General features: G+C 52.5%; 1 protein-coding gene across 2 annotated transcripts in view; it reads right to left on the minus strand.

The window, feature by feature from the left end:
- ADAMTSL3 (ADAMTS like 3) overlaps positions 1-23,943 on the minus strand; it is a 144,320-nt gene that overhangs the window by 41,306 nt on the left and 79,071 nt on the right. For both annotated transcript variants that reach the window (XM_037053508.1, XM_037053509.1), the window contains exons 9-16: positions 22,616-22,773; positions 20,172-20,283; positions 17,990-18,128; positions 16,018-16,068; positions 15,143-15,347; positions 11,408-11,555; positions 9,858-9,942; positions 3,277-3,566 (exon numbers count right to left, since the gene is read on the minus strand). In XM_037053508.1, coding sequence (XP_036909403.1) covers positions 3,277-3,566; positions 9,858-9,942; positions 11,408-11,555; positions 15,143-15,347; positions 16,018-16,068; positions 17,990-18,128; positions 20,172-20,283; positions 22,616-22,773 — 1,188 coding nt within the window. The remainder of the gene's footprint in view (positions 1-3,276; positions 3,567-9,857; positions 9,943-11,407; positions 11,556-15,142; positions 15,348-16,017; positions 16,069-17,989; positions 18,129-20,171; positions 20,284-22,615; positions 22,774-23,943) is intronic.

Here is a 23,943-nt window from a genome sequence, read left to right on the forward strand (position 1 = left end):
AGATGTAACGCGCCCTCCTTCAGCACTTCATGGAACAATAATAAAAACTGACCTTACACTAGTCTATAAAGAAGCTGCAATAATTTCCAAAAGCCAGCAATTGTAACATTCTCAGACCACAGCAGCGTCCCACTATAAATGAATAACAAACTATTAAACCCTCCAAATCCTGCCATGAGATTTTCTAGGAGGTCATTCCCTACAAAACTCTGAGGTCGAAAAGAGTAAACAGATGACTCATTCGTTGTGACAAGAAAAAAAAAAGAGGGAAGCGTAAAGCAACTTGAGACTGGATGAACACCTCTTGATAATAATCGCAGTATCTTCATGAAGCGGACGACTCTTTTCTCAAGAAAGTCTAAATGAGAGAATTTACTTCATAACTAAGAACTGGGATGGACTGTAACAGTAAGTGGTGGGGGAGCGGAATTTAAAATGACGGTCAGCACGGGGCCATGATCCTTCCCCTCAGTGCTGCCCCCAAGAGGGGAAAAGAAGAACTGGATTTAGACCCGTGTAGGAGCCAGGTCTTCGAACTTTTTTAAACAGATCATGTCCGTGATATACATGATTTAAGACTATGGAAAGGCAATAGTCTTTGGAGGAACTCCAATTCATCTTACATACTACTATAAATCTGTTGAAGACCACACCTACTTCACGTGGGGTTGCCTCACACGATGCTATGTTAACATCATGATGCATTTCAGAAACAGACAAGACACGCACACACGTTAAGTGTGTACAGGTTGTACAGATGCGCGCCCAGGGCCAGAGGGGGCAGCAGAAGAGTTAGCACGTATTTCTCTCTCTGCCGATGGGCCAGCACGCTAGGGTGTGAACTCCCAGATCACGGAAAAGAAGGAGGCACTGCAGCTATGTCATGGACCCAGGGGAGTGTTCGAGAACACTGCCATTCTTGACGCCTAAACACAAGCTTCGGAGAACTTGGGACAGGTGAGTTCCTTTCGGAAACCGGTGGGGCAGACAGCTGGTAAAGATTAACGATTGTTGAAAGCCGTCTGGCCCTACGAACGGTGCCATAAACATCCACGGAGCCTGAGAGGAAGGGACCGATTATGTCAAGAGTAGCTGGAAGGAACCACAGCGAGAGGCCAGTCACGACGGGGAAGGGATTCGAGGTGAACAGAACAGCGACTGCTAATGTACCATGTCGGGAACACATCTCCCCAAGAGGAGCCCAGAGTGGGCCAATTCGGTTCACCTTCCCCTTTCCCCCCTTGCAGGAAGGCTGGCTAGTGCCGCACCCTGCTAATGGAGGATACCTGCATCGATCAATGTCATTCAGGTACACACACACACACACACACACATATGTGCAAAACCTGGAATTAGATACCAGTGCATCGTAGCCAGCAGGATAATACAACATCTGTCCATTCGCCTAGCAAATCGTTCACACACACACATTCACACACGCGTGACCAGAAACAACCAGCCAGGAGCCTCCTCCTCCCAAGTACTCAAACCCACGGACACTCAGGTCCACTCTAGCCTTTCCCCCACCTGGGCACCTGCCCCCCCAACTATCAAGGCTGCCCTCACAGCAGGGTGAGGCCTCTGCTGGCCTCTCACCCTCTCAGGATAATTTGTTGATTCCTTTGCCTTTCACTGTCTTTTTTTTTTTTAATTTTTGCTTTTCAATTATAACTGACACGCAGTATTGGTGTCTATTGGCTTCAGGCATCCAGCAGAGTGGTTAGACCCTGCACCAGGTGGTCCCCAGATGTTCCCAGGGCCCGCCTGGCACCACGCACAGCTGTTACAGCATGATGGGTGATACTCCCTGAGCTGTACTTTGTATCCCCGTGAGAATCCAGCCCACGCTCTGTAAAGGGCGACAATGAAGTTGTTCATCTTCTGTTCTGGACTGTGTGACGGCCTCTGAGCCTCAGCTTTCCCCACTGTAAAATTTGCATCAGTAGGTACCCAAGGCTCATTTAAGAAAAAAGATTTTATTCATTTACTTTAGAGAGAGAGGAAGAGAGGGAGAAAGAGAAGGAGAGAAACTCCTTCGACTGGCTGCCTCTCACACGCCCCCTACTGGGGACCTGACCTGCAACCCAGGCATGTGCCCTGACTGGGAATTGAACTGGCGACCTTTCGGTCCGCAGGCCTGCACTCAGTCCACTGAGCAGCACCAGTCAGGGCTCATTTTTAATGATACTACCCTAGGACCAGACAAAGGTCATTCTACTACCCCTGGGGGTATGCCCAAGAGAAACGAAAACGTCTGGCCATACAAAACTGTGGGCATGAATGCTCAGAGCTGTACCACTCATAACACCAAAGACACGCGAGCAGCTCAAACGTCTGACATCTGGATGGCAAACAGAATGCAGTCTCTCCACACCACGGAGGAGTATTCAGTCCTTAGAACAAACAAAGGGCGGAGTCGCGCTGCCTCCAGGGTCTGCCTTGAACCCATTGCAATTACATGAAAACAGCCAGTCGCCCAGGGCCACGTGCTGTGATTCTGTTTACGCAAGATGCCCAGGACGGGGGCTGACACGGGCCGGGAAAATGGGCAGTGACTTTCGGGGTAACGTGTTCTCAAATTGATTGTGATGGTGCGTGAAATATATATTCATAAAGCTGTTTATGGGGGGAGAAGTCATCGAAGAGGGGTGAGCCATCCTGGCGGGGGTGGGGGGCAGCTCTGTGGACACAAGAGTGTCATCGCCCACCATTCTGGCTGCATCGGGCTCCAAGGACAAGAGCTCAACACTCCAGCGGAGCCCAGCGGAGTCGCAGCTAGCTGGTCATTCTCCTTGGGCAACTCCGAGGGGCGTGATAAGGTCCAAGGACCCAGCCTGCCCCTCGGGAGGACTGAAACTGGGATGACAGCAGATGAAGCTGTGATTCCATCAATGGCAGCCTTTCAAAGTGGCCGTGAACCTAGACCCCTCCTGAGGCTGAGGTCTGATGGAGGGCTGCCTGGGGCACGAGACTGCCTCCGCCGGTCAGCTCTGCATTTTCCCGTGTCTCCCACGATACCAGTGACTCTGTTCCCTGTCTCCATTATGCAGCTGTTTAGGCCCAAGAATATAACTTTTTACCGGGTCAGGATACAGTCCCAGGATCCTGTCTCTTTCTGGAATAATCCCAATAAAAATAAACAGAAGGAAAAGCACCGTGCCCCGTTATTCAAACAGCATAACCTCCTGTACACGTTTGCTCATTTGCACATTTGCTTGCATAAGTTCTCAAACCACACACACACATCCCTGCGCCCTGAAGCGAAGGGTCCCGTACCTCCCAAACAGGTCGCAGTGCAAGGGGTAAACCCCGCGTACTCCCAGTGGTAAGTCATCCCGCTGTCTGCGTCGTGGAGGGAGGCGTCCGGCCGGAGGGCGGCGGGGCCGTCCTCGCAGGCCTGGAGGAGGCACGGCCGCTCGGTGCGCGGCCTGGGGCCCTCGCACTCCTCCTCCGGCAGCTCCGTCTCCGCCTGCGTGAACGTGAGGAGCACGCGGCACTTGACCTCTCGGACCTGCACGCCCGGCCCACAGGTGGCGCTGCAGGCGGACCAGGGCTCCGCGACAAACCTGCGGAGAACCAGGGAGGCAGTCGTGAGGTGCTGGCCACTGAAGCATTGGGTGTAGGGAACTACAGCGTCATTCAGGCGGAATCCAATCCACGCGGAATGCGGTGCACTAGTGGACGCTCGACGATGTACTTTGGGAGTTTTCTAATCTTATTAGTGACACAGAGAATGTCTCATCACAAGAGAAGCTACAGTTTTGCACCCATTCTGTGCGTCAAATCCGGTGCCCTGGTATTTGCATAACACCGTTAAGATGTGGTAATAAAACCCTGGCTGGTGTGGCTCAGTGGAGTGAGCACCTGACTTTGACCCGAAGTGTCACCAGTTCGATTCCCAGGCAGGGCACATGCCTGTGTTGCGGGCCAGGTCCCCAGGAGGGGGGCACAAGAAAAGCAACCACACATTGATGTTTCCTTCCCTCTCCTTCTCCTTCCCTTCCCCTCGCTCTAAAAATAAATACATACAAATCTTTAAAAGAAAGAGTTATGAGATGCTTCACTTCCCAATGCAAACAATTTTTAAAAATAAAAGATATAATAAACAGCTATGTAGCGATAACTTCTAATCTGACTTTTATTGCATGAGGATTTTCACCAATATTTAGTCAATAAATCTTTTTTATTTTATTTTATTTTATTTATCTTTAGAGGGGAAGGGAAGAAGAGATGGAGAGAAGCATCAATATATGGTTGCCTCTCACGGGCCCCCTACTGGGGACCTGGTCTGCAACCCAGGCATGTGCCCTGACTGGGAATCGAACCGCGATCCTTTGGTTCACAGGCCCCTGCTCAGTCCACTGAGCCACACCAGCCAGGGCTTTGTCAACAAATCTTTATTGAGTTTCTCCTTTGCTAACACGCAGGGATTTATTCATTCAGCGGTCTCAAATACATATTCAGAAACCACACTGTAGGCTGAGCATTGCTTTCTGTAGAGCAGATGAAGCTTCAAATTCTCTTCCTTGTAACATATAAATACACACCAAGCATCTGAGGCAGGAAACATGAAAGGAACGGCCCACTCTGGCGGAACGAGGCACTCGTTTATGTCTCCTCCTGAATCATTACCCACTAAATCGAGGTCGCCAACCGACAGCCAGAAGTCCAGATCCACCCTGCCTCCATCTGTCCAGCCTGCCAGCTAAGGAGGAATTGTGCACTTCTAAATGACTGGGGGGAGAAAGGACAATATTTTGTGTCATGTGAAGAGTACACAGAATTCTAATTTCAGTGTCCACAATCAGCGGTTTATTGGAACGGATCCTCGGCTGCTTATGGCCGGTGAGTCTTTGTAGCAGATGCCGACTGGCCGGCGGAGTGCGGAATATTCGCTGTCTGGCCCCTTTACAGAACATGCTCACGGGCCCCCGCCCTGAGTTTAAAAGAGAAGCGGATTCAGTGGGGCCATGTGAGAGACCCTGAAGCAACACTGACATCGCGGGATAGTAACAAAGGACAGGGAAAGACCAGTTCAGTGACAGAGTCAGTTCGGGAGACTTTGGGCCCAGTAACGTTCAAGAGGTTTATTCGCTGCAAAACTTTCCCGAGAGAGTATGATACACGAAAGCACACTGTGAATTCTCAGTGGGGAGCTACGGGGTCCATCACTGAAATATTGGTGAATACAGCGCTCTATTCGAGGGGTAATGCGGTAGCAGTGGTTCCGGAAAACGCTGCGGGGATGTTGGCTTAAGATGCAATAAGGTCTGATGTTTCAAAGCATCAGGAGGTGGGCCTCAGATGGCGGCTCGGTGGGTTGGAGCATCACCTCGTCCACCAAAAGGCTGCAGGTTGGATCCCCGGTCCAGGCGCATGTGGGAAGCAACCGATGAAAGTATCTCTCTCACACTGATGTCCACCCCCCTTGACCCCCTGATGACCTCTCCCACCCCAGATGAGGCTTCACCGCAGTCATCACGGCGGTTCGCCCCAACCAGCAAACACGAAACACCAGGGCCATACGTGAGCCCCACGAAGCAACACCCATCTTCCTGGCTCCCAATCCCAGGATTTGATAACCGAAGGCAGGAGCCCTCAGGAAGCAAGTTGGGAATAAAGAAAGCTGTGGTCAACGCACTCATTTAAAAAACAGAGACGTCAGTGGAAATGCATCACGGATGATGTGTAGACTTAAAAAAAAAAAGTTAATCTGAGATGCGTCATCAGATGTTTGCCTCCAAGACCTGCTTACTTTCCCAGCCGCCTCCTGGTGGCCACGGTCACCCCTTCTCCTCCGCACTCAATGCCTCAGCACCCCGGTACAGCCACAGGGACCAGCTGCCCTGCACACAGCCCCCAGTCCCCGACACACGGTTCTTCTGACACCAGGTGCCCCTCTGAACCGCAGGTCGAGGCCCCTTTCTCCCGGGAAGCTGTCCCTGACCTGTACACCTCCCAGCACCATCAGGTAATCGCTGCCTTCTCTGTCTCCCCATCACACGCTCCCCAGGATGGGCGAGACCTGAATCAAGTCACCTGACGTCCAAGTGGGGCTCTCCCCGATGTCCCCCACCCTGCAGAGGGTCACCGGCTGATACTAACCAGGTCTGAGATGTGGGACCGTGTCTTCATCTCTGTGCCCTGGGTCCCCTCCTCCCCCGGGGGAGGGTACTAATGCCGCCCCCCCATGGGGTCCTGGTAAGAACGGAATGGAGGAACCCCAGGGGACAGCCAGCACCCACGGAGTCCTCACTGTGAGCGGTTATTCCTGGCTCTGTTCATGGCACAGATTCCCGAAATGCAACTGCCAGGGATTTTCACAAATGGAGATGCTCACAGGGCAGAGAAGGAAATACAGGAAGCATCCGTCTTCCATCTGTCCCATGTCCCTCAGTCTTCGTGCGTGGGAGGCTGGAGAGGGGGCCTCCCCCTCGAACCTCCCCCCCCCAAAATGATGAAAACTCCAGGGAAGAATTTTTAAAACAATGAGGAGCCGTACCAACTGTCAACACATTCCACAGCTGAAAGCTAAGGTCAGAACTGCCGTTTCCTTGGCTTAGCTTTATAAGCTATCATTTTTATTTTCCTAATTTAAAAAAAAAAAGAGAAAAAAAGTGCCCTTTGAACACTCACTCCCTGTGTAGATTCAGAGCCTGGGCCACAGTAAACCACAGGAGCAGAAATATTTATCTTCCCCCGGGTGGGTCTGGCAGGCTTTGCTCGGGGGCAGGGGGGGGGGGTTGGAAATACGGCTCCGTTCATCTTCTCCTGCGTTGTCAACAAGCAAGCGTCCCCAAACCACAAAAGACAGTGCTAATAAAAGGATGAACTGGAAGCTGAGCTATGCTGCGGTTTTGCTCGGAAATCGAGGGAATGAGCCATTGGAAGGGGAGGGAGGGAACTGTAAACCTCACACTAGACAGCCAGGAACTGGAGACGGGACGCAGGGACAGCTCAAAGCTGGGAGGGGGGCAGGAGCTGTGGGCTCCGCCTACCTGCCCTGGAGAAGGGAGTGGGAAGGACACACAACTGTGCCCAGGGACGGCGTAGGGGACGGCGCCACCGGTGAGGTCAGGGGATGCTGGTGGGAAATGCAGGCTGGGAAAGGGAAGGACCCCCCCCCACCCCCTGAACCCACCAGAACTACGCAGCATCGCCCCTTCCCAAGTCCATAAATCGAACAGTCTTTTAGACCCTGAAAGGGACCCTATCGGAACCAGTGGTCCCTAAGCTTGGAGGCACCCCCCAAAGTCTCCTGGGATACTTTGCTAAACATGCTGGTGATACCTGTGTGGAGACCAAAGGTAAAGCAGTGATGTCCAGGGGCTGGGAGAAGGCAAAGTTAGTGGTGCCCGGAGATGGGGTTTGTTTGAGAACCAGAGACCCTGGTGGGACGCATCGCTCTAGACTTCGAACCCGAGGACCCTCTGTGGGAGACCCCTGCACACTCCCTTCCAGGCGCGCCCCTTTTCTCCACAGGTTCCTTCTCCCGCAGAATCACAGGAGCTCGGGGCTGTGGTTCGCAGAGCGGTGAGGTGAGCATAACACCCTCCTCGTACCGCTGGGCGGTCTGGAGACGTTCACTGGCTCGTCTAAAATCCTTATCGTCTGTTTAATATGTTTAGGACTGCCCTCACCTCAAGTGAAAAACAACAGCCAAACCCATACCACCCACACTCCTTCCTGTCAGCCGATCAGGGCTCACGCGCCATAGACACACCCCCATTGTCCCATTTCCTCCGAACTGGAAACCGAGGTCTCCGGTCTCTTCCACATTTCCTTCTCTCTCCTCTGAGTGTGATGCTCTGGAATTCGATGGAAGAGGCCCTCCAGGGACGAACAGAATGGCCCTGGCCCTCTGTGAGGTCGGAGTGCTCCTGGCTGCGCCCCTCTGCGGCCTTCCCAACGAGGAGCCTTCCCCGGGGGCCCACGTCTTCCTCCGTTCACAGCATCTGCTCCTTCCCACCCTCCGTCTGCCCCTGGGTGTCCAGGCATCTACGGTGGGCCCAGCACTCTCCTCTCTTCAGTCAGTTCCTCCAGGGTCGCTCACCTCACGGCATCCACAGCATCTTCTGTGGTCCGAGCGCAGAAGCCTGCGTCCTGGGCACAGCAGCCCCACGCCCGGGGCCCACACCTTTAGAGGCAGGATGTCCCTTCAAGGGGCAGGGACCCACGGTCCCTGGGGGCTCATGGGACCACAGGTACAATAGATGCTGACAAAGGGGGGTGTGTTCTGGAAAGAGCGCTGAGGTGGGGAAGGGACCTCCAAACCACCCCCCACGAACACCGCTGGCTCTCTGGGAAGGCTATGAATGACGAGCTCAGCACAGACCGCACCCTGGGGACCCGGCTCTCTCCAAGTCTGTGAAAACGTGTCCCCTGGGGTGAGGCACAGATCAGATTTGGGGTTTTGTTTCTTCCTGTTTCAGAAAGCGGAAAACTAAAGGAGGTGTATTTTGGTTTGATGGAAGAGAAATCTCGCCGATCACACGCAGCGACCTTCTCTGGGTGACTCTGCCTGTGGCGGGGGGTGTTGAAGCAGATGCCCCCACCCTGACAAGGACGGCGACCCTGTACCTCAGGCCCCTCTCCTCCACCACCCGGAGCTGCTGCCTCGGGAAACGGCACACAGACCTCACGTGTGTGACATGGAATACGTGGTCCCATCACACGTGACCATCGCCCGCACTGCAATTCCCCTTGACTCCTAGGGGTCTCAGGGGACCTTCGTCTTATTGTTGCTTCTCTTTTTATGGATTTTACGGGGGGCGGGGAGAGAAAAGAAAAGAGGGAGAAAGACATACACTTGTTGTTCCACGTTTTTTATACATTCACTGGTCCGCTTATGCATGTGTCCTGACCGGGGATCGAACCTGCAACCCTGGCATTGGCAACGACGCTCTAGCCAATCCAGCCACCCGGCCAGGCCTCAGAGCGCCTTTGATTCTGGCTCTCTTTTGGCTCCTCCACTTCTGCCCCCCGGGTGGTTCTTGGATAGACTCTTCATTCTTAATTTCCGCTTATAACAGTTCAACCCAGACACCCCCAGTCACATGTAGACAGAAGTTCTGAGTGGGAATGGGCCCTGGAGAGATTAAACCCAACCTGAAGAATGAGACACATGGCTATTCGAGACTTGTCTGAGGTCACGTAGTCGAAAGTGGTGGTTCTAGGCTGCACACTCAGGAGCCCCCTAGTCTCCCTGTTGCCCCCCGAGCAGCATGGCTTGGGGTATCATCCCTGATATTACCCCAACGTAATTGTTTTTCTTAAAAGTAGGTAACCTTTTTTTTTAAGGTTTTATTTATTTATTTTTAGAGACTGGGGAAGGGAAGGAGAAAGAAAGAAAGAGAGAAACATCAATGTGTGGTTGCCTCTCACATGCACCCCCTACTGGGGACCTGGCCCGCAAGCCAGGCATGTGCCCTGACTGGGAATCGAACCGGTGACCCTTTGTTTCACAGCTCGTGCTCAATCCGGTGAGCCACACCAGCCACGGCCCAAGGTCATCGCTTTTACAGAGACGGGCCATGACCTAATCATGTTTTTATCGCTGTGATGGTCCTCGGTGAAACCCTGTGCACGCCTCTAGACCCAGGAATGATCCCCGGTTTCTCCGTTATAACAGACCCCTGGGGCCGCCCGGAGTTAAACAAGACCATCCTGTCGCCGAGCAGGGCTGCTGAACTGTGAAACAGCGCTTCCCACCAGCCCGGGCTCTCTGGAGTCTGCATGACTGAGGCCGCTTGGATTGGAAATGTTTCCCTGAACTGCCGTGAGGACGAAAACCACATCCATCCTGGGCCCTGGCCGTGCCCAGGGCGCTCCCATAAAAGGCCCTTGGACTCACTCACGTTGGTTCTTCTGTTGCTATTCTCGTCTCTTCTAGCTCACGCGCTTGTTTCAGCCAGGGCAGTTTAGCTTCCACGGGGCTTTTTTCTAAGAAAAAGGAAAAAAAAAGAACATAAACAACAAGCTTAATGATCGTGAATCACCCAGGGAGCCGGCTACGTGGCTGTGAGATGGTGAAGACGCCATCCCTACAGGGGTCACGCTCCCGCAAGGCAGACCGGCCGAGCCCTTTGCCACAGGACCAGGGGGCTTCTGGACTGAACCCAAAAGGGCCATCACAGATTTCATAAACTAACACATAATCAAAAGGAACCAAATGATCCCATGGCCCAGTTGCACATACTCTCCGAGTGAACACAAAAACGCCTTTTCCAAATTCACACCAACGTGCCGTTGGCACCTTAAAGGAGGTCTCACGTCCACCGCGTCAGCGGGCTTCCTTCGGCCACAAACTCTTTTTGCCCGTCCGTCGAGTGAAGGATTGAATTGAGAAACACAAACCACACAAAGGTTGGGAGGGGGAGCAGCTGTGCTGAGGTTTATACTCAAACTTTCCTTCTTGCCATCGGTGCCGGGGAGGCCATTCCCCCGACGGCTCCCATGCAGGGCGAGCTGGGCCCTCTTCTGTCCTCTGAACGCCCCTGAGATGCAAAGGGAGAGACAGTCTGGCGATGCAGGGAAACCGCAGACGCCAGCCAAGTGGCCGTGGGGACACACCAGGGTGAAGGAGGAAGGGGAAGAGGCGTCCGTGAGGAAGGCACAGAGTCAGTGTCTGCCCCTTGCGGGGTGACCCGTGACTTCTCCGGGAGACAGACATCCTCACGTCAATACTGGCCGACCAGCTCGTCAGGAGATGATGGGTATGGATCGCAAATGCGGGAATAACAAAGGGGGGCGGTACCATCCCCTCCGAATGCACAAAGGAGGACTCCCCGGCTCCAGCAGGCGCGAATAATCCTTTTCCCACTCTCAGCAAGAAACTGGGAGTCGTCGGGGTTGGTCATGCCTTGCTGGCATCTAGGGGAACGCGTGGTCACGTACAGAGAGGAACATATCTCGGAGAGATGATGCTAAGACACCCTACCCGCGGGTGCTGCCCGTTTCGGCCAATGCATGTGGAGCCAATGGGACTAGGAAAGAAATTCTAAATGTATCTGTAGATCCAGACGGGCAACAGGAAGCCTTCATTCCCTCTGTCCCGGGCAGGCGGCTGGACTCGAGGAAGACGACATCACCCCTCCCTCAGGAAATTCGTGTCGCCGTGAGAGGCATGAATCAAACACCAGGGGACCGAGAAGGGTAAGAGCGTCCTGCTCTTCTTCCCCTTCATCCTCTTCCCCGTTTTTTTCTCCAAGGCAGAAACTGCATCAAATTATTGTATGTGCCCCGAGAATACGGGCTGAATCAACAAGAGCTCTGTATTCCCTCTGGACCCGTTAAATCCTGAGGTCCAGCCTCTCGGCCTAGGTCCACTGGAATCTGTCAGTTCAATGATTTCATGAGAAAGCTAGTAAGCTGCAATGTGTCAGACCGAGACGCACCGCCTACCCACCTCTGGGTTTGTAGCACGGGACGGGAATGATACACTCTTCCTTGATGTGCGACTTCAGCTGCGGATTGCAGCCGCCCACGTGCTGGCCGCGGTGGTCAATGCACAGCACCACCCGGTACCGCAGTCCCCGGCCGCAGGTCACCGTGCACTTCAAAGGGGGAAAGAGAAGCCGATGACACTCTCGCTCGCCAGGAGACCCACAAAGGAAGGCAGCGGAGGAGAAGCCACTGCCCACGTCAGCGATTTTCAATGGGTGTGCCGCAGGAATTTTTAAAACATGCCCCACCTGACTATTCACTCAGGGGCCCTGACCTCTTTGTCCTTCAACTGTCAAAAAGAAAAATGACAACAGCCAACACAGCCATAGCCATCGATGTGAAAGCCCCGTCGCGAACCGTAAATACACAGGTCTTACAACAGACTTGCATCTTACTGGGCACATCACATAACAAGGTTGCCTCTGGTTGGTTAATTCTTGGTGCCAAAAAGCCTTTTAAACAAGTACAGACACCTGATTTTTTTTTTTAAGACGCTTAAGCCCTGGCTGGTGTAGCTCAGTGGATTGAGCTCGGGCCTGCAAACCAAAGGATCGCGGTTCGATTCCCAGTCAGGGCACATGCCTGGGTTGCAGGCCAGTTCCCGGCAGGAGACACACCAGAAGCAACCATACATTGATATTTCTCTCCTTCTCTCTTTCCCTTCCTCTCTAAAGATAAATAAATAAAATTTTTTTTAAAAGTCATGTTTAAAAAAACTTTAAATGTTAAAAAATAAAAAAGACACTTTAGAGCAAAAAGGGTAGGTAATTACTATTCTTTTTTTTTGGTAAAGTAATTAGATCAGCAAAAAATATGTTTTGTCACATTGGCAAGAAAAGCAGTTTTGGCGTGCCTCGGGATTTTATAATTAGTTGACGTTGTGTGACGGTCTGAAAAAGGGTGAAAATCGCCGGTCTTCACGGATATTAAACACAGAAGGTGGGGTCACAGCGCAAGCAAAGTTGGAACTCCCCGAAGTCGTCCCGCTCCAATAGGAAGGAAACCTCAGTGTCCTCCAATCTGACGAATCATTTACGTGACATGATTCAAAACAACCTGTGAAGGGGGAAGAGCATTGTCTAAACTGCCAATTTCAATTCCGACCGACCACGCCGCGGGATCCTCTCTCTCTCCTCGGGCTCCAGACCTCGTTCTTTCAAAGCTATCGTCCAAAAGTTTAGGAAAATTACTGTGTGCCTAGCAGGCAGTTAAAATCAGTAGGAACATTATGCTGTATTCTCTCCACATATGTGGCCTTGGTACTGCCAGTTATTTTCCTGAGTGACTTATTTTTCATGTTGAAGGTGCTCTCGGTCATGAGGAGTATTTTCATGTTATGGAAATCCAACACACCTTTTCGATTTATCTACATATGGGTGAGGCTATGTCAGTGTGTGTGTGATTTTTGAAAAAATTAATAGACTTAACTTTTAGGAGCATCTTAGGCTCACAGGAAAATTGAGCAGCTAGTTCGAACATCCCCTCCTCACCGTGCATACCTCCCCCGGTTATTAAACACCTCGCTTTAGGGGGGGTTGGCTATCATCACCAATGAACCAAAGTTACTAATATGTTATTATGAACTCAAGTCCAGAGTTCACATTAGGCTTGTTGCCAGCTTCAAAAGAAATTTTTTAACTTCTTTTCTTATTCTAAATACACATTCACTTAGATATCCAGTATTTGTGTTTTGTATTCTTTTTGCTTTTTTCTTAGGAAAGGCTTTTGCTTTTAAGATTTTATTTATTTATTTTTAGAGAGCGGGGAAGGGAGAGAGAAAGCGAGAGAGAGAGACACGCTCATCAGTCACCTCTGAGGCACCCCCACCTGGGGACCTGGACCACAACCCAGGCATGTGCTGCGGTAGGGAATCGAACCAGCGACCTTTTGGTTCACAGGCTGACACTCAGTCCACTCACTGAGCTGCAACAGACAGGGCTGTTCATTTTTTCTTAATGAGGCTCCTCCAAACTGCCTGGGCTCAGGACTCCCTAATTCTGGATCCACCCCTGGGAGAGGCAGAGTCCTGCAGGTGTGCCCTCGCTCGCCCTCCCCACACACCTCGTACTAAACAGATGGATACTGCCCACAACCCAGGGACCTTGCTCAAGGTTACGCAGTTCCTAAGAGGCAGAATGGAATTCCACCCCAGAGAAACAATGTTGCCCCAATGTTTTTGGCAACATTCCACTCCTGTTGCCAAAACCACGACTTTGCCACTGCTTCATAAAGCTCAGAGGTTCATCCCGCCGTCTGCCTGGTCCCAGGCAAGTCTCAGAGGCGACAAGAGGCCTTTCTCAGGGCACACACATCCCCACGGAGGGCAGGACCCCAGGAAACCTCCGTCATTCCCTCTTACAACTGCCCAACAACTACTGTAAGAATGGAGGGAGAAGGCAGATCAGACCCTGCTTCTGGGAAACCAACTCACCTACCCCACATTTATCAATATGAAATCTCTATGCTCTGGAGAGGGGGTTGCACACGGGCCAAGAAAGAAAAAAAAAAAAGTCTGCCTGGAGAGAAAGAAAACACGGTTATGAGGAGTAACGTGACCAGAAGTGGCCGATCCAAAGGCCTGCATCTCCTCCTCCGTAGCCCCGACGGGGCTGTCAGAGCTGAGGTCTCCAAACTCCTCCTTAGAGCCAAACACGCCCCAGTGCCTGCCAGTTCTCACCGAGAGGGTACGGGAGTTTTGGTGACATCCTGGGGGTGTGGGGTGCTGGCCTCGGGGCGCTCGAGCCCACGGGAAACATACAGACACAGATGGCTTCTGAGAGCAGAAATCAAGCCCTGCAGCCGGCAGACGCGATGCGGACTTCTGATGCTAGACCGTGGCGTGATGTTCTGCGTGGGACTCAGGAGTTCAGAGCAGGACCTCGCCCTAAGGCAGTCCCTCACCTCAGCCTATGTATCTACGGGAACACGGCGTCTTCGTGTGTCGATGAAGGCAAAACGAAATGAAAGGAGAAACCCACGGCAAAACTACGCATACAATTATTGCAACCCCAGGTCTCACAGGGGACTCTCTTTTAAGGCTCACTCATCATCTGGGAAGACTGATTTGGGGTGAAAATTTACTATTTATGTGTCATAATGATTGACAAAAACTTAAAATACACGCCCGTCTTTTGATTATGTGTTATAACCATAACTTAATCCAAGGGCACACGTTTTAAATACTCGGCGCATTTCCGCCGTGGGAAATCCAAAGAAATTCATTTCCATCGCTATACATTTTCTTGGGGAACAGCCAACAGACGACTGTACAGCATAAAGGCACATTAATTCAGACCAACTCCTGTGAGAACAGTGGATGGACGACGTGAGTTCAAGGGGGGAAAACGTGAAACATACAAGTCCTTTGAGGATGTGTTCGCATGGTTTTTAAGTGAAAGATGGCAAGGCTGGAATCATCGACCTTCCAGTGGACACCCTGTTTAAAAAATGCTTTAACGTGTGATTTGAAAACGTCAGCACGTATAGCATGTCAGCGATGACCCTTGTTTGGGATACTTTGTAACGTAAACGTGATCAAATTAATTTTAGGTCACAAGCTAAATATATGTGGAGGGGCATGTAATTTTCAAAATCATCTTTTTTTTTTAAAGGGGAAACGCGAACCCGAAAGAACCGCTCACGCGCGGCTGGCACTCATGGAGGTCAGGAGAGCGGCCCGCCCGCGGCCCCGGCTCACCTGCGACCAATCCATGGCCACCCACTTGGGGCAGTCGAAGAGGTTGCAGGTCTGCATGACCTTGGGCTTGGGGGCGTACATGCACTTCCACTCCTCCACCTGCAGCACCTCCCCGTGCAAGGACTCCTCCACGCACACGAAGCTGCGCCGCTGCGTGCCCCCGCCGCAGGACACCGAGCACGCCGTCCAGGGGTTGTGTTCCCAGCTCAAAAGCAAACAAACGACAGCCCATTATTTCTCAGTGGGCGGCCGCGCCTGTTTCAGGTCAGCACAAAGGACCGTGAGACGCTTGTGGTTCAGCTCGGAGAGCACGGGGCCCCGAGGGTTACGTATGACCTGAGTCTCCACGGCCACACAGGGCCCACGGCCACAGGCACCTCCGTCCTCCGACCCCGCGGCTGCTGCCGAGTGGGAACAACCCACCTGCCCTCGTTACCTTTCGTGGGACCCTGGGGAGGGCCGGGTTAGCTAAATACAGAGTGTGCAAGCACCCACCAGCTGCCCCTCAACGATGAAATACTACAGGGCACTATTTACTAGAGTCACAGAAAGTCCAAATCAGAAAGGACCACGTTATTCATCTAAGTGGAAACGGGGATACAAATTCTGATCTCTGGCAACGTGGGAGCTCCCTCCGAAACCCCAGGCAGGTAGGACGCGCCCCACACCTGCAGGGATGGCTAACACCGCCTTCGGAGGCGGCCTGCCCCACCCAGTTTGAGGAGAGGTCTTTCTTGTCACCGAGCTCCCAGCCTGCAGGGGGTCTGCCGTCCAGCCACCCCTCCCCCCCGGCATTCCAGACTCTTGCGACAGACACGGCCGTTTCCTTGCAAACAACTTGGAGCAAAATACGAAATAGGGACGCTGTCACTCACCGAGGGAGAGGCTGGAAGTGGTCGTAGGGCATGATCTCCTTAAACCCGTCGCTGCAAACAAAACCATCGCGATATCGTCATTTCCAAACCCGCGGACGCGCTGGTTAAACTGACTGGCGCTGATTCGACAGCCCAAGGCACGGAGCTCTCTCGAGCTGAAAGCTAAGTGTGCCAAGCGCTGTGTGCATGCTTTCTCCCAGTTCAGCTGCCCTCTTCTTCACTTCCAGAACCACCTCCGACCCACGTCCTCCCCAGGAAAATACAGGAAAGGGATCTAGTGACCTGTGTTCCTCAAAGAAGAACGTTCCTCCTTACTCGGATCAACCTGTCTATTCCGCACTTATCATTTTAACAAGGTTACTCTGATAAAATACGTGGACGGTGTCACCACCCTGTCATCCAGGTGGGTCTGGAAAACGATTTCAGTTCACAGAGTGCATAAGGTCTCTGTGAATGAGGGTGAGGTTACAGGAAACGGGCAGGGGAGTGATAGGAAACGAAATCCTCTGGGCACACTTCCTGCTCCACTCCCACGCCTCCGCCTGGGCCAGCTGGCGGAGACCCCAGGGGGATTCTGGGCCTCGATACTGGGCTGTTATTTTAAGATACTGCAGCGAAGCCAAGACGCTTCCCCAGGCAATCCGAGTCAGCAGGTACTAAATTAGGCAGGAGGAGGGTTCACGCACAGCTTTCCCGCTTTGCACGGACACGCGTGACTCCCTCACACAGCATCATTCATCCTGAGTCCAAGGTGAACGTTTCTGCAGCCCACCTGTGGGCACGGGTGACACCGAGTAAAAGCTCAAAGGGCAGGTCACAGACCCTGGTGACTGGCCGCCGACGGACCAGACGTGGCACGGGGGTGAAGGGACCTTAAATAGCACCGGTGGAACTGATGTTCCGAGAGAGGTCCGTGAGAAGGGGTTCATGTCACAGTGCAGGGAGAGAGACCGAGCTCAGGCTGCGGGAGCCCGGGAGCCCAACTCCCGGGGACCGCGGTGGCGGCCTGTGCGAACGCAGGCACCCGCCCCGGCGTGGGTTCCCAGTAGGACGACGCACAGGGCTGGCTCTGCTGCCTGGGCCAGCGGCCTGGGCTGCCCCTGACGCCTGGGTTTGGAAAATAAAAGAGCGGGCAGCGGCACAAACCTGGATGGGCAGGGGTCCATGTTGCACTCTTTCAGCTTGGGTTTGGGCTTCACGTTCTCGGGATAGTAGTGGCAATAGTGGTCGGGGACCACCCTCTTCAGGCGGGTGTCCACACACTCGGCCGAGTTGAGCTGATAACCTACCGAGGGAGAAAGGGACAGTCTGAGGACCGCGTACTCTGTTTTCACTCCGCGAAGCTGCCACTCCCCGCNACGCCTCCGCCTGGGCCAGCTGGCGGAGACCCCAGGGGGATTCTGGGCCTGGATACCGGGCTGTTATTTTAAGATACTGCAGCGAAGCCAAGACGCTTCCCCAGGCAATCCGAGTCAACAGGTACTAAATCAGGCAGGAGGAGGGTTCACGCACAGCTTTCCCGCTTTGCACGGACACGCGTGACTCCCTCACACAGCATCATTCATCCTGAGTCCAAGGTGAACGTTTCCGCAGTCCACCTGTGGGCACGGGTGACACCGCGTAAAAGCTCAAAGGGCAGGTCACAGACCCTGGTGACTGGCCGCCGACGGACCAGACGTGGCACGGGGGTGAAGGGACCTTAAATAGCACCGGTGGAACTGATGTTCCGAGAGAGGTCCGTGAGAAGGGGTTCATGTCACAGTGCAGGGAGAGAGACCGAGCTCAGGCTGCGGGAGCCCGGGAGCCCAACTCCCGGGGACCGCGGTGGCGGCCTGTGCGAACGCAGGCACCCGCCCCGGCGTGGGTTCCCAGTAGGACGACGCACAGGGCTGGCTCTGCTGCCTGGGCCAGCGGCCTGGGCTGCCCCTGACGCCTGGGTTTGGAAAGTAAAAGAGCGGGCAGCGGCGCAAACCTGGATGGGCAGGGGTCCATGTTGCACTCTTTCAGCTTGGGCTTGGGCTTCACGTTCTCGGGGTAGTAGTGGCAATAGTGGTCGGGGACCACCCTCTTCAGGCGGGTGTCCACACACTCGGCCGAGTTGAGCTGATAACCTACCGAGGGAGAAAGGGACAGTCTGAGGACCAAGTGCTCTGTTTTCACTCCGCGATGCTGCCACTCGCCGCGCAGTTGTCTTCCGTCTTTAAGGAACTTAACTCACGGATGCTCAGCCGGGCTGGGTCACCGAAACCCCGCGGCACTAGCAGCCCCGCCAGGGCGGCCCCCCCCCAAAAGTAAGGCTGGGGGGGGAGGAGCAAACAGACCGAGATTTAAAAACACAGTAGCAGAAATGTAACCATCCCGTTAACTCAGAAACACAGTGGCTGGGTCCAGGAATCAGTTTGGGTTTTGGTTTTTATAGAGATGGTCAGGTTCTTCTAAGACGACTGCAAGATGGAGAACGACCTATTCTAACAGTCTAAACTATTACAACTAAATCCTTTTAAAAAATGCTCAGACCTGAGTGCAGGAGGATAGTTATTCGTTTCTCTTGAGTTGCCACATCTCACTGCCCTCACAGAACCACCCAAGGACCCCCCCACCTTCCTTATGGCCCCCCTTCTTCCCCATCTGGCCCCCTTCAAGCACATTGGTCTTGGGCAACGCTGTCTTGTGTGTGTCCGTTTCAACCAAATAATGCTGTTTTCAGTCTTGTTCTGTTCGCTACTTTTCTCACTCAACGGTCACATTCCTGCGACTGCGCTTTTGAAGCTTGTTCTGTTTGCCCCTGTGGTCCCTCAGCCTTACCTGTTCGAGGGCTGCCCTGGCTGGCCAGCTATTTCTGTTGGCCACGTACGATTCCATTACCCGTGGAAACTAGTCATTCTTTTGCTCTCGCGGGCACTTCCAATGCCCGTCGCCGTCTCTAACGGGGGATCACGCACCGTCTGTCCTACAGGGAAGAACGAAACCCCTCCTCCACCGAGGTCTCTCCCTCGGCCTCCCAGGGCTTCCAAGGGCAAAGAATGAAGACCCTACTCCTGATTCTATGACGTTCGGTCTGCACTGTCTCCACAGAAAGTACCCACCCCAAATGGACAAGGGCCGTCGTACATTTGAAAAAACAAACTTGGAAAGTGACGTTTCTGTCTCCAGAAATACCTGATTCCAGGTTGGCTGAGTGTCATGTTAAGTTAGAGTTGGTTTTTTTTTTAAGGTCATTTTTCAAAACCAGAACGAGCTCTTCAGGGGGAAAAAATGGTTCTCAGCCTCAGACATTTAGGTGTAAAGGTCTAAAATCACACTCTGGTCTGATGGTCGAGAGGAATAGGATTTTATGAGCCGCTAGACAGCTTTCTAGGAGTCACAGCCTGGGACACGAGCAGCGTGCAGGACAGACCCGTGTGTGTCAGAAAAGGCAAAATCAAAGCCACAGGAACGAAAATCCGGAGTCAATAAAAGTCGCCAAGGTGCCGTATCAGCCAGAAAGTCTATGAGGTCAGATGGCAGGTTCCCCTGACGGAACTCAAGTGCCCCACACGGACGAAGGGGGGCCAGACCGGGAAGGCCCACCCAAGTTCTGCGGAGACCAGTGCGCCGATTTTCCCGTTCATCCACAGAAACTCCAAAACGGCATTCACACGCATCACGCAGATGGGATTGCCCGTATAATTAAATTTTCACAAGGCTTTCTTCGTGGGTTTTATGTGTGTGTGTCTTTATTTCCCCAACAAACAAAAACAGACATGAGAATATAGCCCCTCGCATCCAAGAAAGATCTTCGTGCTAAGTGGAACCACACTTCTCAGAGGAGACAAGGAGCATCCATGTGTTTATAATTTGAGGAGGGACGGTCCACCCCCCTCCTTAATTTTGTAGCAGAGCCGAGGAAACTCAAAGGGAAAGAGAGAAGGCAGGTGGCTGTTCTCTGCTAGGGACAAAGGCACTGGGATTCTGCCAGGAAGCGGAAGTGGGCAGGCAGTCACGGGACGCCCCCCACCCACAGCCAAACCGACACCCCCCTTCTCTTCCTGCAGCCCTCCTGATCTTTGTTTCAGCCGGGCCGGCCTCTCCGAGACCACGTCCCTTTTAAAGTCCCCTTCCCCTGGCTTCCAACCCCGGGCTCTGACTATTCTCGGTTCAAGTCGGAGCCTCACCTCCTCCACAGGTGACAGTGCAGGGGAAGAAGTCGGTCTGTCCCCACTGGTGGCTGATGGGCTGGTAGAAGAAGAACTGGACTGTGCTGTCCTTGGCCGCCGTGTACCTGGTCTGGACGGAGAGAGTCGTGAGAAGCCCCTGCTGCGTGCAGCCAGCTTGTGCCTCGCACGCCTCCCACAACCAGGGACACACACTTCGCCCAGGCAGACCAGCACACCAGCCCCTGGGATCTGTCCCATGTGGGGGCTCAGAATACCTTCGATGTCCTTGGAGCCTTTTCTCCACATAACTAACTGCATGCCTGTGAGCGAGTCTTTTGTTTTGTTTTGTTTTAAAACTTGCTTTCCTTCCCCCCCCCCCCCCATACGTTTGATTTGAATGCCTCCAAGAGCGGGGATGGGGGCTTAATCTGGGTTTGCCTACACCACGGCCCATGAACGAGGTTCTCACATTTTTAATAACGACGTCTTTACGCGCGCGCTTCTGAGAAACCCTTCAAAGCGCAGGCGCAGTCGCTCCGGGGCACGCACACACTCGGCTGGCGTGGCGCGTGAGCGTTCCAGGGAACGGAGTGCGAGGGAACCAGACAGGACAGCCGGGGGCAACTGTGCCGCCGGCCGACAGCCCCCACGCGGAAGCTCTCGCCCAGAGCCCGCTTAGGGGAAGTCCCAGAACGCCACACAACAAGAGACAGAGCTGGAAAACAGAACTGGAGGAAAGACCCAGAAACGTCCATCAGCATTATTTGGAGACCACGAGGGTCCCTCCAAAGAGAGAGAATTGCGAGAGGCGAGATTTGCTGAGCATTTCCTCAACCTTAAAAACACAGGATTCTTCAGCATAAAAATATCCACCAGATTCTGGGCAGGCATTAAAAAAAAATTACAACAACGAGGATAAAGAAAAATTCTGAGTTAAGCGAAAGAAAGAAAACGATGACCTAAAAATCAAACCGGCATTGGATTTCTCACAGGCAACTTCGGATGCGAAGAAATAAAGTCATTGTCTTCAGTAATTTTCCATCTAGAATTCTGCACTGAAGTTATTAGCTACTAATCAATGATCAATTCATACATCTATAACCACTCTAGAATATATATACACACACACGCACATTTATGTGTGTGCATTTGTGCACACGCGTGTGAACCCACACACATGTAGAAATATGAGACTATATCTCACAGGTAGATGTTTATATGCATCATATCCATAAACTGTATATACTGAAAACAAACAATTAACTGGAAAGGTTCACTTTTAGCGATTTCTCCCACTCTATCATGGCGCTAATGTCCCCTACTCAGTGCAGGAGTACACAAGAGAATTTTTTACGAGATCAGCTTTGTGGGGTGTGTGTGTGTGTGTTTACTACTTGGGAATTGAAAGGAAAAATCCCATGGCGAGCCGAGCGTGCGGAGGATTCAGGAAGAACGACAGACCAGAGAGAACAGACAGAAAGACAGATGGCAGTCACGGCTGCCCCGGCCCCGTGCACGGCGCTGCTGCCGAAGAAAAAACATCAGGCCGAAGCTTCCAGGCGCTGCAAGACGGCACTTCAACGTCCACGAATGGTATGCGTGGCGTCTGTGAATATCAATCTAAGTGTCTACTTCAAGGCAACCGATACGTAAGGCCTTCGGTGTCAGGGACACAGGACAGAGGGGGACAGGGCATGCGGGAAAGCCTGCCCTTCCCGGGGTGACGACATCCCCCCCTAATCAGGGCCGTTCTCTTCCCTCTGTTCCTATGTCAGAACGAGTGTCTGAAAAGTGATAGGACAAAACCCCTCCCTGAAATGGCTTGTCTTTCCAACGCTCAGGTATCGGGGACTTTATCAGAAGAATCCCACACGGGGTCACCTGGAAATACAGTGGCCACGACACGTTATACCCTGTGAGGGAGGATGTGGAAATGACCCGGATTCTCCCAGAGGGCAAGCAGAATCTCTGGGGTCATGGTCACAGCAGGGAGGAGCCCTTCTCAGGGCGCCTTGTGACAGGCGCAGAGACAAGGGCCCGACGGGTTGTGACCTGGGCAAACCGAAAAGGCGGGCGAGGGAGGCACCTCCATCTTCTCCGCTTACCTTTGTAAGAAAACTTTCAACAGCACAGAGCGGGCTTAGGACGTGGGGCAGGTAGCCACCAACCCCCTCCCCCATGGGGCAGGTAACCCCACGTCACTCCACCCCACCTGGAGCCTTAAAGCCGAGCACAGTAACCAGAGGTTATAAACACCAAAACAGCTAACTAGGGAGGTTTAGGATGTGGTGCTTGAAGGCGGGGCGCAACTTTCTGGAATTGAGGCCGAGAAGGAAACAGGAAGGACGCACTCTGTGTCAACGCAATCCTTGGGGACTTCCTGCCGATCCCGCGACTGTTTTTTAAACTCCAACGGGCGCTGCACTCCGGAGGCCTACAAGTCTGCGAGGAGGGTCGCCTACCTTGAAGATGAAGTCGGCCGTCAGAGGCCCAGGGATCTTAAAGGTCTGCCTCTCGGAGCTTCTCTGGAACTCGACGGTGGTGTTCTCCACGACGAACACCCCGGGGCTGCCAAACCTGTGTTCCCCTTTGTGTCCCTGGAGCGTCTTTGATTCAATAACTACAGGTGGGAGATAGAATTCGAACGAGAGATGTCACCGGCCCATCACATCCCAGGAGTCTCCCGTGGGCAGCATCGCGAGGTGACACTTGTAACTGTTGCAAAAGGATCGCCACAGAAAGTCTAGCGAACCCCCTTCGCTGCTGGGTATCATGATAATTTGTTTCTTGTGGGGAGAGTTTTAAAGAGTCTTTCTCTGAGCTAATTCCAGACACGTGATACAGTATTACCACCAGGTCACCACACCGTGCGTGACATCCCCAGCGCTGACGTAGGTTATCGCTGGAAGTTTGCACCACTTTCCCCCATTGCTGCCACCCCCCGCCCTGCGTCGAGCAGCCAGAGGCCTGTTCTAAACGAGAGAACTACCTTCAGCACACTCTTATTTCAGAAAGGGCTTTTATTCCTTAGGATCACATGTGGTGTCGGCACAATACCCAGACATCCACTCAGTTTGCAAACGCTGGACCTTCTAGCCGCCCTCATCAAGGTGCTGACCAGGGCTCGGGACATCTCTTTAACTCCTTGACGCCTTCTCGGCCACGAGGGGAAGAAGAATACGTAGCCATTTCTCAGCGTAAACCTGTATCACTCATTTTATCTCCTCCTCAGACAATTTAAATCTGTTCTTTGGGATAAAACCACCACAAATCTTAACTTTGCTTTAAAAATTTAAGATTTAAAATTAAATCTTAAATTAAGATTAATTTGAGATTTTAAANCAGGGCTCGGGACATCTCTTTAACTCCTTGACGCCTTCTCGGCCACAAGGGGAAGAAGAATACGTAGCCATTTCTCAGCGTAAACCTGTATCACTCATTTTATCTCCTCCTCAGACAATTTAAATCTGTTCTTTGGGATAAAACCACCACAAATCTTAACTTTGAAGATTTAAAATTTTAAGATTTAAAATTTTAAGATTTAAAATTTAGAATTTTAAGATTTAAAATTTAGAATTTTAAGATTTAAAATTAAATCTTAAATTAAGATTAATTTGAGATTTTAAATTTAAAATTTAAATTTGCTTTAAAAACCCTTTAAGTTGAAATCAGGAGAGTCGAGGGAAGTGGCCGCAACTTTAGCGAGGTCTGGTGCATCTCTTGTCCGTCAGTGAGAGGGACACAACGGTCCCCACCCAGGCTCCACGCACGTCACCGTAGATCAGTAAAG

The sequence above is a fragment of the Sturnira hondurensis genome, unplaced genomic scaffold (assembly GCF_014824575.4).
Source record: "Sturnira hondurensis isolate 20B ecotype Veracruz unplaced genomic scaffold, ASM1482457v3 Scaffold0007865, whole genome shotgun sequence".
NCBI lineage: Eukaryota > Metazoa > Chordata > Mammalia > Chiroptera > Phyllostomidae > Sturnira > Sturnira hondurensis.